General features: G+C 39.7%; 1 protein-coding gene across 2 annotated transcripts in view; it reads left to right on the top strand.

The window, feature by feature from the left end:
- setd3.L (SET domain containing 3 L homeolog) overlaps positions 1-13273 on the top strand; it is a 47365-nt gene extending 34092 nt beyond the window's left edge. For both annotated transcript variants that reach the window (XM_018230498.2, XM_018230497.2), the window contains exons 9-13: positions 1893-1967; positions 3070-3236; positions 9414-9499; positions 10359-10519; positions 11935-13273. In XM_018230498.2, the coding sequence (XP_018085987.1) occupies positions 1893-1967; positions 3070-3236; positions 9414-9499; positions 10359-10519; positions 11935-12345 (900 nt within the window). In that variant the 3' untranslated portion in view covers positions 12346-13273. The remainder of the gene's footprint in view (positions 1-1892; positions 1968-3069; positions 3237-9413; positions 9500-10358; positions 10520-11934) is intronic.
- Positions 13274-14648: the final 1375 nt, after the last annotated feature.

The following is a 14648-nucleotide window of genomic DNA, read 5'->3' as shown; positions in this document are numbered from 1 at the left end:
TCTTTTGCCTAAGAAATGCCTTTTCCATGTTTCTTCTTACCTCTGAAATTCTGATTTACACTGCAAGGAACTCTTCCTCTTCCCAACTAAACATCAGATACTAATCCTGGAGCAATAGCACAGCATCTGTTAAAATCTAGGTTCTTCTAAGTCAATCCTGCTCTGCAATGGCTGCACTTATAGCTCTCCTATTGGTGTCTGTAAGTTACCCACTAACATATACACTGAAAGCGTTGTATGGCAGAGAGTTCCATTATCCTGCAACTCTTTAACAAATGACACATAATCATTAATGTAATAAGGTCCTTTTTTTTCTTTTGCATTCTTGTCCTTTTATGTTTCAAGTTGTATAAGATGTAGTAAATTCCTGACAAAAATTGAGCCCAAAAATCAGAGATTAAAGAAAAAAATCTGAATCATCTGAAAACCTTTTCCATTGAATTGTAAAGCAAGTGTTTAAAGGAACAGTAACGCCAAAAAATAAGTGTTTTAAAGTAATGAAAATATAATGCAGTGTTGCCCTGCACTGGTAAAACTGCTGTGTTTGCTTAAGAAACACTACTATTGTTTATATAAATAAGCTGCTGTGTAGCAATGGGGGCAGCCATTCAAAGGAGAAAAAGCTCAAGTTACACAGTAGATAGAAGATAAGCTCTGTCTGTCTAATGGTGTTATCTGTTATCCATTAGTTATCCTGTGCCATATAGCTGTTTTTCAATTTCCGCCATTACTCCACAGCAGCTTGTTTATATGAACTATAGAAGTGTTTCTGAAGCAAACACAGCAGTTTTACCAGTGCAGGGCAACAGTACAAGATATTTTCATTACTTTAAAACACTTACATTTTTTGGTGTTAATGTTCCTTTAATAGTAGCAGTATGAGTTTTTCCATTCTTTTAAAGTGGCTGTTCACCTTCCAAAGACTTTTTTGCAGTTGAGTTGTTTTCAGATCACCATAAACAAAGACTTTTATGCTTTCCATCTTTTATTTTTTACCGGTTTTGAAGTTTTATACAGTTTAATGTACCTATCTCTAGTGTTTCCGTCTGGCAGCTCGGTGATCTAGGAGCATTCTGAACTATTACAATTAGCTATGTTTAGTTGATGCATTTCTCAGCAGCATCTGTGGAATATTGGCAACTATTGTATCTATTCTAACAGCTACTTTTAATGAAATGCAAGAATTCTGCTCAGCAGAGACAAAGATAATAAATGTATCAACTAAAGTTATCATTTTAGAACCGTTAGAGTCGACGACGCCTTCCCAGAGCTGCTTTAAAGGTGGAAAATGAAAGTTTACATTCACAACAGTCACAAATACAAAATAAAAAGTACCTAGAAAAAGTCTTTATTTCTGGTGAACTGACTGAAACCAACTGGAAAAAGTGTTTAAGGTGACCAACCCCTTTAAAGCATAGGAAAATAGTACTTCTAAAGATTCTCCCTTTAAAACAGTTTAACTGTATATTTTTTTTATACAATTGCAAAAAAAATTGCTTCTTCACTGCCATGGCCATTGTGACCATGTTTGCTTCAATGGCCCTGTTTTAAGCACATAAAACAGTTTGTGGTGTAGGCTGCAGCTAGGCTTTATGCCTCTCAGGCATGGTTTGACATTGATGCTGTAGAAAAACATGATGCACTTTGAGCAACATCAAGAAAGCAGGTGTGGAATGGGCATACAGTTTTACTGCTCCGTGTCATGGGTGTTTGTTATCCCCACCAGATTTCATAAAATATTCAGTTCCAAACCTGTCACGTCAGGTGGAACAGAGCAGCTCAATGAATGATTTTCATTAATGTTTTATGCCGTCTAAAGAGACAAACTTGCTTCAGGTAAAATAGTATCTAATGAGTTCAAATCTTTATTCATTACTTTTTTCCTTTCTTAGATAACAACTGGTTACAATTTAGAAGATGACCGTTGTGAGTGTGTAGCACTGCAGGACTTCAACAGTGGGGAACAGGTAAGAAGAACCTGTAAACAGTCACGGGAGTTTATTGCTAAAGGACAGTTTAATTTGATACAACTATATCTTTATATACTTTAATATATAATGCTCCATGCAATAATGTATTGAACATTGTGCTAAACTTTTGTATTACCTGGTGCTGTGAAACTACTCGGCTAAGGCTGAAAGTATAAACTTGATACATTGGAAACCCCATAGGGCTGAGCTGCAGTGAAAAAGGTTGTGAATTAAATTGATAGCACACCTAGGTATATGCATAAAAGGTGTCATGGGTGGGAGGGATGGACCTAGGATAAAGTACACTAACCCTAGTACTAAACAGTTCTAGGGACTGACTTTCTTTTTAAATGGGAAAATGTATACTGTTTTTAATATATATATATATATATATATATATATATATATATATATATATATATATATATATATATATATATATATATATATATATATATTTATTTATTTATTACAGATGAGCACTCCAAAACAAAATCCAAATAATAATTTTTTGATTGAATAAATACCTTTTTTCATTTTTTTTTTTTTTTTTTTTATAAAGGAATTATTTAATTGGTACTATTGCTGCCCAAGGAGAGCATGCTAGTTATTAAAAGCAAAGTTTTACATACTCACACACACAATTATATAGCTTTGTTTAGTTTGTCTCAATAAATTAAATGAACAGTCATTACATTTGACTCATTTCGTTGGTTGGGTTCTACTTTTTGAAAAACATCAGGTTTTAGGTGATCTTTTTGCAGACATACAGCAAATGCAAAAGGCTTCACAAACTTCCAAGCACCACTGTAAGAGTTCAATTGTGTGTAACCTTCTGAGCTGCAAACTTTTCTTCTTTAAACCAGAGCAGGCTGTCTTGCTGTCAGATGTTTGCAAATACCCATCTATGGAACGAAAAGGCAGACTATTAATGCATAAATTACAGAATAATTTTAATGGGGTGGGAGGCAGATAATTGTTATTTTGCTGTCACAGTTGGATAAACAGAACTGTAGGGAGTTTTAATCTCTTTCCAGAGAACATGCTTAAGACCTTTTTGGTGGCATTTGTTTATTTCTTCTTAATACCCCAATTTTAGATCTACATCTTTTATGGAACTCGTTCCAATGCTGAATTTGTTATCCACAATGGCTTCTTCTTTGAAAATAACTTGCATGATCGAGTGAAAATAAAGCTGGGTGTAAGTAAGAGCGACAGGCTGTATGCCATGAAGGCCGAAGTCCTAGCTCGTGCTGGCATCCCTACGTAAGTGTCACATACTGCTATTTTAATTTTTAAACTTATTCTGGTTTTTACATCTAGTTGTTGCAACAGCCTTTCAGCAATTACACAGCTCACACACAAAAATACCACACTAAAGAACCTGTTGCTCCAAGAGCTCACAAGCACTTTCCCAAAATCCTTATAACCAGTAGTTCTTCAAAAACCCATAAAATTATACATATGTCCCAATAATCGCTTTTTAATCACATACAATTTCATAAACAGAGTTCGTAGTCATAGAATGTATGACCCTTGATTTGTAGAACAGGAAAAACCATGCATATGAAAAGATGGGAACAAAAGCATAGGCTGTGGTTTTTCTCTTCTTAATGTAGGATTTTAGTGGAACCAATAAAACAAAGTTTCTGTCGTCTTAGGGGGACACAGGGACCTAAGGGGTTAAGCTCCACCCTCTAGGAGGCAGGACCCTTATAATAATTAAGGGTGCGTGCCACACTGGGCTTTACCCCAGTACACTGTTTTAAGCCACTCAGTTTTTAAGTGTCCTGCGTCCTAGGAAGACAGGCTCAAGAAAGTCTTTTTCTTCAAAGCTACAACATCGTCAGTCAGATTGCTGACACCCAGGGTGATATCGGGATCAGGGATACCGGTTTCCTACAAGGTTAGCCCCGGCGAGGAAGAAGCCACGGGGGTTGTTACTAGCCCAAAAAGGCTGTGCCGACCACCCATACCCAGACGTACCTGCCTTTCATTATGAGTAGTAGGTCTGGCTGGTGAGCAGACCATCAGAGGGTGAGTGGGACATGTCATGCCAGTAGTGCTCCTCAAAGTTCCCTGCTCAGTTCAAGGGGAGCTCCGGGTCCCACACTTCTGCCTTGGCTATGGTCACAGCTTCCCCCCCAGTCCAGCCCCAGGAGCTGTTTAGAGCACAAAGCTCAGACGGCTGGGGAAAAGGGCTGACAGGAGACCCGCACTTCAGTGGCCATCTTGCGCACTTTGCAGTGCCATGGCAAGTGAGGCAGAGCAGTGCACTGTTGGCACCCATATGCGTTCCAGCAGCCATTTTCTGCTCACTCTGGATGGCAGCGCAGGCTGACACACGCTGCTCATACACAAAGTTTATTGAGGGGAAAGTGCAGCACCCATTAAGGCGCACCTATTTCCAGGGGCACTCCTTACCATCGCTACATTGCAAAGCCATTTCCAACACGGTTCCTGGCTCACCCCCGCACACTTGCTTGTCATCCAGAGTGTACCATGGCAGAAGGAAGGTCAGGGGGATTATTATCCCGAGTGGGGGGGGGAGGAAGGCACCCCCTGCAGGGGCCTAACTTTGCCTGTAAAGTGCCAAGGATGCATATCTCCATATACCCATTTGGCCCCCTCACCACCAGTACCTGTAACTTGCTTTTGCCAACTATCCTTTTGTGGCACTTCCATTCAGACTCTCATCAGGACCCCGAATGTTTACCAAACTGATAGCGGTAACAGCAGCAACACTGCGACTGCAGGGCATATCGGTCACACCGTATCTGAAGACAAGGCCAAGAAGGATCTGGAGCAGGCCATTCAGCTACTTCAGCAATCCAGCTGGTCCATCGACTGGAAGAAATCCGACTTGCAACCCAGTCACCAGATGATATTTCTGGGCCTAGAGTTCAACACCACCACACAGATGGTAAGACTTACCAAAGAAAAGCAGTCCAAAATCAGAGATCAGATTCACTCTCCCTGTGAAGGCCAACAATTCTCATGGCAATGAAGGTGCTGGGACTGATAGTTTCGGCCATCTGTCCCGTTTGCACAGATTCGCCTACGTCCTATCCAATCGAATATGCTATTGGCATGGAAAGGGTAACCAACATCTCGAGCCTTCATTCTCTCTCGAGCAACGAGGGAGGCCCTCCAGTGATGGTTACAACTAAACAACCTGTCCACAGGACAATCTTGGGCTATGCCGATTTGGAATGTGATATCAACAGACACCTGCCTACAGGGCTGGGGAGCGGCGTGGAACAACCTGTCCGCTCAGGGACTCTGCCAAACAACATACTAGAGTTGCGAGCCTTAAAACTTGCTCCAAACTAATGGGTACATATTCTGAAGGAGAAACCAGTGCGAGTTCAAACCGACAATGTAACAATTGTGGCCTACATAAATCGCCAGGGAGGAACACTCAGCAGAGCAGTGCTAACGGAAGCTCAGCAAATCCTATTCTTGGGCGGAGGTCAACTCAGTGAGGCTATCCGTGATTCACATACCAGGGGTGTCCAACATCACGGCGGACTTCCTCAGCCGAAATGAGCTAGATCCTGGGCAATTGGGAGCTTCATCCAGAGACGCTGGTGAACCATCGGGGCCAGCCACAGATATAGACCTAATGGCATCCCGAATAAATCGAAAGATTCCAGAATCCAATTGCAGCAGAGGTGGATGGCATGATGCCATGCTGGATGTTCAACCTAGCATACATCTTCTCACCACTTCCAATGCTGCCTTGAGTCCTCAAGAAGATCAGACACTTACTAGTCAAAGTAATCGTAATAGCCCCTTATTGGTCTCGCATAACATGGTTCTCAGACCTCCGGGAAATGTCAGTGACTCGGCAAATTCACTTGCAATACAGACCAGACCTTCTTTGTCAAGGACCAGTAGTTCACCCCAACCCAGACTTGTTTGATTTGATGGGAAGGCTGTTGAGGTATCCATTTGGTGAAGGCAGGGGATAGCCGAAAAGGTCATCACTACCACCATCATCATCCAAATTATACCACAGAGTATGGCACTCGTATCTCAAATGGTGTGAAGAGTCAAACTTACCGCTTCTGGAACTCAACATTCCTAGAGTTCTCTCCTTTCTACAATGGGGCTTGCAGTTGGGACTTAGCTCATTAAAGGTACAAGTCTCTGCATTGTCCATCCTTCTCAGGCATCGATTAACAGAAGAAGACATAATTCGCACATTTCTACAAGTAGTGGCACATGTGAAACCCCCTTTCCGGCCACCAGTGGCAGGCTGAAATCTTAAGGGAACAGTAATGTCAAAAAATAAGTGTTTTAGAGTAATGAAAATATAATGCAGTGTTGTCCTGCACTGGTAAAACTGCTGTGTTTGCTTCAGAAACACTACTATTGTTTATATAAATAAGCTGCTTTGTAGCAATGGGGGCAGCCATTCAAAGGAGAAAAGGCTCAGGTTACACAGCAGATCGCAAACAAGCTCTGTCTGTCATTAGTTAACCTGCGCCATATAGCCGTTTTTCAATTTCCGCCATTGCTCTACAGCAGCTTGTTTACATGAACTATAGTAGTGTTTCTAAAGTAAACAGAACAGTTTTAGCAGTGCAGGGCAACCGTACATGATATTTTCATTACTTTAAAACACATACATTTTTTGTCGTTTCTATTCCTTTAATCTGGTACTTGAAGCCTTCTTGGAGTCCCTATTCGAACTGCTGAAATCAATCTCTGACACCAGGATCACTTGGAAGGTAGTATTCCTAGTGGCGATTTCTTAAACCAGAACGCCACTACACGAATCGCAGTGGGGCCGTTTACGGACGTTCGTTTGGTTGGTAATATTTTTATATTTGAATTGAGCGGGCTACGTCGGGAAATGCTAATACTCCATTGACACGTTACACAGGGCGATGGCCTGCCGCCTCTTCAGCAAATCCAGATGCCCGCATCAACCCACATACTATTGGGCTTCCCGTGAAGGTTTTGGTTCACACTGAAGGTGTATCCCCCTCAACACTCAATAGTGTAGTATACCTACATCTTGAGGATACTTGTTCTATAGGGGGTGCCTCATACAATTGGCGAACTTGGTATACCACAGACCTGGGGATGTATTAACATTACGCTTTGCTACAATTAGATTGGATATCAGCATTGGATATTCTGAGACCACTAACCTACTCATAAATTGAGACTACTGTTCGTTATTGGAGCGTTCTGGTCTAATCCTAAACACGCTATTTCATACTACAGCATATAATTGCCTTCCATATTGTTGTATGCATATAGATTATAGCAAGGGATCCCTTTCGCACATGCAGCGCTGCTTAGTTTTATTTTAATTGGTTTTAATTCTGACATCGGCATAGTTATAGTTATTTCATATCTAGGTGCATTTATTTATAATTGAGCAATTTGGGGTCACATGGGCAGGGGGAGAAGTCCCATTCTTGTTGTGTATATCCTTTCACATTAATCAAGAGATCTTGGTACTGTCCTTGTGTCTAGATCCTAAAAATGTTAAGGAACGATGACTTCACACCCTAGATGTAGTCAGGGCACTCTGGTGATATTTGGAGATATTGAAGTCATTCCATCGAACCCAATTGCTCTTCATTCTACCATCCTGATCTCGTAAGGGCCAAACAGCCTCCAAGTCAGTTCCTTGGCGTGGCGCAATTTAGGATTGACACACTTGCATCAACCGAGGTCTCCTTTGGGTGCAAGGCAGTGTAAATAATAACTGATCAATCAGGCTCATACCCACCCTGCTGTTTTGGAGGTCTGCTTTAAGTCCTCTTAGGTCCCTGTGTCCCCCTAAGATGACAGAGAAAACAGGATTTTTGTACTCACCGTTAAATCTGTTTCTCTGTAGTTGAAAGGGAGACACAGGGCTTCCTGCCCTTAGGACGAGCCATTGACCTGTTGGTTGCGTCCAGAATAGCCACCTGGACCACAGATCTGCCTGTTTTTCGTTAATTGTTGAATACATGTTAGTTCTTGTTCTTGGTTGGGACAAACTGAGTGGCTTAGTACAATGTACAGGTGTAAGCCCAGTGTGGCACGCCCCTTAATTATGTGTCCTGCCTCCTAGAGGGTGAAGCTTAACCCCTTAGGTCCCTGTGTCCCCCTTTCGACTACAAAGAAACAGATTTAATGGTGAGTACAAAATAGGGATGCACCGAATCCAGGATTCGGTTCGGGATTCAGCCTTTTTCAGCAGGATTCGGATTCGGCCGAATCCTTCTGCCCAGTCAAACCGAATCCTAATTTGCATATGCAAATTAGGGGTGAAGAGGGAAATAGTGTGACTTTTTGTCACAAAACAAGGAAGTAAAAAATGTTTTCCCCTTGCCACCCCTAATTTGCATAAGCAAATTAGGATTCGGTTCGATATTCGGCCAAATCTTTCACAAAGGATTCGGGGGTTCGGCCGAATCCAAAATAGTGGATTCGGTGCATCCCTAGTACAAAAATCCTGTAATCCTTGCTGGATAACTGTGTCAACTCACGTGTATACCCCATTCTTTTGTACAGGGATTTGGAAAATGTTGGTATAAATTTTAATAACAATAATGTGTCATCAGAAGGCTGAATTTTCTGTTCAGACAGATGGATTGCAAATGCAGTTCAGTCAGGAGTACCAAACTGTCCAACCATGCTGCTCAGTATAATGCAAGTTTAAACTACAGGAGTGCTTGGATATCCTGGAAAAGTGGTTTTGTCACTAGCACTTTCATAAAAAAATTACAGTCAGATAAAGCAAGTGAAACATTCACCTGGGCACTGTTGCTGCCAAAGTAAACTTGAAATGGTCATAATTAGTACTTATTTTTACTTTGCCTCAAGATGGGCCTGTTTGGGGCACCTTCTTCAGCAGGGATTGCCATAGCCTATGCAGGTGGCAGACTATTCATCACAACTTAAACCCTTTTGCCACTGTACATATTGCACAATACCGAATGCATTTAGTTAGTTGAGACCTGATGAGATAACTGTAAAAATAATTGCAAAACGGGTCACTTTGACTGCTGCTGCCTTTTGCTTCTAAACAGAATCAGTCAGAAAAAGCCTGTCGCTGCTTATAAGGTTGAATCGCTAGTGCCGTCTGATACACCAATAATGGTAACAAGCAGACCACCACGCAAAAATGTTCAACCAGGTAGTCCACAGATAGTCCACATGTCATCCCTCATTGAGCATCAGACAGTGGTTTTTTTTTTTTTATTCATTAGCATTACAAGCAATGACAGGAGGACTGTGGCAGTTTGACTGCTGTTGTTTTCTACTAGATAGCGGCAGAAGTAATAAGGCCTATTCCAATTAGCTTTACTCTGCCTTCATATCAGGTAGCAAACTTGACTTTCATCTCAAAGTTGCATTTTATTTTTTATAGTGATTTTGTTATTGCCTTTTTTTAATAATTGCCTGTTTTGTTTTTTTTTTTTTTGTTAACAGATCCAGTGTATTTGCACTGCATGTCACAGAGCCCCCCATTTCTGCTCAACTGTTGGCTTTTCTTCGAGTCTTCTGCATGGATGAGGGTAACTATGCATTTAGAAAGTTTCTTAAAACAATAACAATATGTAATATAAATTCCATATTTTTTGTGTCCTGCTGCATTAAACTTAGCCAAGCTGTGTGTCAGTAGTGCACATAAAAACTCAATGTTCAATCAGCCAGAAATCACAGGTTTAAATCTGCCATTGAGCTGGTGCTGCAAAAAATGTTAGATTAAGGCGCTCCCAAATAAAGCATTACACCAGTCCTTCAGTTTCTGCACTGTCTCTGCTGCAGGTATACAGCTGTGCATGCTCAATTGTTGACCAGTGAATTCTGTTATCGTGCCTCTTTTAGGGTAAAGTGTAACTTAATAGTTCTAATGTTGCTTTTCATTTATATCCCTCTAAATACTGAACTGCACCTTTTATGTTATATTTATTTATTTCTAGTGTGGGCAGTGAAAAGAGGTATAATGAGCGTCTGTTCTACTGTGTTGTCTATATTCATGGCCTTAATTATAATGGCTAGTCCAGTATACAGAGGGAAATGAATTGGTAGACAATTTCCTGCTGGAATGTCAAGTGTGCAGGTTTAAGACTAATATGTAGTTTATGTTAAGTGTGGCCAATTAACAATCCGTTAATTTAAAAATAAAACACTTTTTTTTTACATTTTTTCAATATTGTTAGTATGTTCGTTATATGTTTATATTTTCCTTTTGATTTATGATTGTGTCCTTCAGATCAGAATTCTGAAGATACATTCTTATAAAGTATACAGAAATACTGTATATTTTTTCATCAAAAGAAATTCAATACTTATTTAGGAAAGATGTTTTGTTTGTCATTTTTTTTTAGGTTGAAAACCTCTAACTTAAATCTATCCCTGGTCTCTCTGCAGATGAACTGAAAGGGCACCTAATTGGTGATCATGCAATTGATAAAATCTTCACCCTTGGAAATTCTGAATTTCCTGTCAGCTGGGACAACGAGATTAAACTTTGGACATTCCTCGAAGCTAGAGCTTCTCTTCTCTTGAAAACCTATAAAACTACTGTTGAGGTAACTGTCATCCCTAAGGGAATCTCTTGTCAAAAACACCAGATAAGGATATCGTTTCAGATAATGATTGCAGTCTCATGGATAAGATGTGAATACACATGCACAAAGGGTTACTCCCAGGGGGGAGGGGGGGTGCCAGTTTGTAAGGCGTCCCACAAGTGAATAAAATCCAGACCCTGTGGTGGTGCTCCTCTTTGCTGAAAAATGTATCAGACTGGGGTATTATTTGCGCTAGCATAACAAGGATTCAGAAAGATTGTACAGGTATAGGATCCCTTATCCAGAAACCCAATATCCAGAAAGCTCCAAATTACGGAATGGCTGTCGGTCATAGACTCCATTTTATCCAAATAATCCAAATTTTTAAAAATGATTTCCTTTTTCTCTGTAATGATACAACAGTAGCTTGTACTTGATCCCAACTAAGATATAATTAATCCTTATTGGAAGCAAAAACAGCCTATTGGGTTTATTTAATGTTTAAATTAATTTCTAGTAGACTTAAGGCATGAAGACCGAAATTACGGAAAGATCCGTTATCCGGAAAACCCCAGGTCCCAAGCATTCTGGATAACAGGTCCCATACCTGTATATACTATGGGGCATATTTATTAAAGGGTAAAAGTTAGAATGTGGGGTATTTTAAAAAATTTGCTAAAATCAGAATTTTAAAGAAATAAGAGATGTTATGAAAATACAACTGATAGATTGAGGTGAACTTTGGGAGAGTTATGTGAGGAGAATTGTGTTTGAATGCTTAAATCAATCTAACATTCTGTCAAATTAAATTCTTCTGCTTTGGTGTCAATTCATTAAAAACCTTTTTGATTGTCAGGCAAATTTTGATAAACTGAAATATGGATCCAACCGCTTGGCATCCTTCAGAATTTTCCTATCTATTTGTAAATAGAGCAGATCGATTTTGAGGGCTAATGTGGCCATACACGTAGAGATCTGCTCGTTTGGCGATTTCACCAAACAAATGGATCTCTCCCCGATATGCCCACATTTCGGTGCTAGATATCGGGCTAGGGCCCACAATCTCATCATAATGTAGACAATATGGGCGGACGGATTGCGGTGCCACATCAACGAACAAATCCGACGGTATTTTTAACTCCGATCAACATCTGGCTGACTTTCGGAGGGCCCCGCACACGGGCTGATAAGCTGCAGACTCGGTCTGTCGTGTATGGCCACCTTTAAATGAAGAAAACATTTTAGTTATTTTACTTTTTATATTATCTCTATTAAGTAATGCTAAAACACCAATGTATTATAATAAGATTGTTTTTTTAATGGTTTTATTTGGACTTCTCCTTATCTGTATATTTATTTCAGGTATATAATAATCTAACCCTCTTTTTCACTGTTGGTTCATGTTAATACATTCAGAATAATTTCATTCTTTTCAGGATGATAGTAAGGTTCTGGAACAACCGGACTTGACTTTTCATTCATCAATGGCAATAAAGCTGCGGCGAGTAGAGAAGGAGATCTTGGAAAAGGCATTGAAAAGCGCCAGTGATAACCGTAAGCTGTATAGCAAAAATTTGGAAGAAGGCACTCCATTGCCGAAATATGAGGAGAGCAACATTGCTTTTGTAGAGAACAGTGTAGCAAACTCCAAACTTCCCCTCATTCTGAAGAACCTGGATGATGAAGAGGTCAAACTCCAAGAAGCTATGACAATCTCAGAGATAACAGAAAATGGATTTCTTAATGACAAAGATTTGCTTCCCAATGGGACAAAATCTGAAAACGACAATATCCTTGCAGAAGATAATCAACAAGAAACAGGAATTGCCAAAGAAATTTGTTCATAAACTGTCAGAGCCAAAAGTACAGTTGTGAAAAAGTTGACTGTATATTCAAATTTAAACTGCGAAAGTTTGTGAAACGCTGCTTTGCATTGGTGTTTCTGTAGATAAGCATTGCTGCTTTCATATTTGTTTTTTTTCACCCTCAGTGTAGGGTTTCTTTTCAGAATTGACACCCACACCCAAATGGAGCTCTTTTAAAACCTTTTGTCCAGCTTTAAGGAGTGAACAATCTACAGTGATATTTAGACTTGTGTACATTTTATTTTCTTCCTCCAAATGTGTAAAAAGAAAAAACTCCCACCCGTTAAACCAAACTAGTCTGTACTTAAGCAGCATATATGGAAAAAGAAGTTGATGATCGGTATATCTTCAGTTGGAAATTATATCAGTAGCTAATAGGGCCTGCATTTTTTAATGTTATTGGTATTAGTTAAGTTTGAATCTCTTAAGTTAAGGATATTGTGAAATCCTTGTCTTAGAGAGCGTTTCCAGCTCTGAAAGGGTTACGTCAAGCAAAAATTGAATATGCACTTACTATAGGCAAACATTTTTAAGTATTTATTTGGTTAATATCATTGCAAAGGTTGGCAAACGGATTGAGCATGTTCATTTTAGTTCATCCAAGGCACAACTATAATGTGCAATTATTTAATTTCCACCTAGTCTTAAAGAAAAAAGGCATATTTTGCAGTTTGTGAACATGAGCAAGTCTTACATATATCCATTTTCGAAGAGTACTGGTACGCACTTTCAGGCACTGGGAGTTCGGAGGCATACGGGTCCACACAAAAGCTTTAGCCAGTTCAGTGCAGGAGGGGCTAGCAGACCATTGCAGCACCTCTTCCAAATCTAAAGTTATTTGCACATTCACTTCTTTACTGTTCACGTTTCTACTTTTCACTGAAATCATCATTAAAAGTGAGCTGAATGAGTTGTGCTGTATGGAATTTTATTGACCCATCTTTTGTAAGGTGCATTTCACTGAGACAAATCACCTGCTGCTTTGACTCCAGAGAGACACTTGCACTTTGTTTTTGTGGTAGACTGCGGGTGGCACATTATATAGTAATATGTAACATAGTGTTGTTTGTTGTTTTCTTCATTTAGAAAAAAAGAAACCTTTTCATGCTTATATGAAAAATGCTTAATTATGTGACTGCTTTCTAAAGCTATATATAAATTCTAAGCATTGCAATAACAGTGGCCTTGATAATTAATTAAGACACAAAGCTGTATTTGTCTTAAAACTTGGTCAGTTTTGGAAATTATATTTTTATTAATTTTGTTGTTATTTAAATGGCATAGAGCTAACAGGAAGGTGAAAAAAGTATATACTTGGGGAAAGTGATGCCCAGATCAAAATGCAATCTGAAGCTATCTAAATGTTTTCGTGGCATTTAACACCTGCAACATGAGGCCAATAAATAGGTGGTGTATTGGACGGTTTTTATCATTAAGTCTTGTAAGAATGTGCAAGGGCAGACAAAAACTGCTTTTGGTATGATTATTTCACCTCCTGGACAGTTTAGGGCTAGTGTGAGAAGACATACGTATATTAAAGGGGAACTCTAATACATCTTCTTGACAAAAGGAGCCCCCCCTAAAAGATGTATTGGATCTAACGGTCAATGAATATCCGACACCCACTTCCTGCATGAAGAGAGAATGAAAGAAACAGCTGCTGAAGAATAGTGAAGATGAACTTGATTATTTCAGAAACCGTACAGAATTTTGAATTCATTCTATATGGAAAGTTTCTTATTTCAGTATTATGAGGCGTATATTACATTTTCAAAATAATTCCCCTTTAAGTTAAAGTTCACTTATCAACTTTCCTATTTTCCAAAGGCTTTGCTTACTGGAGTCTGCCACTGACAGCTATACCTGGGTAAACTTTTGCTTACAAGCACTGCCAACTTCTGGGCCCTACTTTTCATTTTTTTAGGCGTTTATTTGATATGCAAATGAGCATCTAAAAGTGCTTTGCTTGCTTATAGCAAATACCAAACTACTGCGCAAATAGCCTGCCTTAACGCAAAAGCCTGCTGGGTTGCACTGTTAGTGCCAATATTGGACCTTCCACCCAATAGTGGCTGCAGTGGGGAGAGACATTGGGAAAGCAAGCAATACAGGCCATTATTCCAGATACACCGTGAGGGGGATGGGAAGCTGATAAGGCAAAGTTCAGGCTCTCTGATCCTTTCATGGAAAACTGCAATGATTGAAACACAATTATCCTTCTGCAGTTGCCTTCCATTGTAATAATTCAGGATCACCGATTGGAACACCATATTGCTTGGTCAATG

This window comes from Xenopus laevis, chromosome 8L (assembly GCF_017654675.1).
Source record: "Xenopus laevis strain J_2021 chromosome 8L, Xenopus_laevis_v10.1, whole genome shotgun sequence".
NCBI lineage: Eukaryota > Metazoa > Chordata > Amphibia > Anura > Pipidae > Xenopus > Xenopus laevis.
The sequence above is the reverse complement of the archived record's forward strand: the minus strand, read 5'-3'. Positions and strand labels throughout refer to the sequence as shown.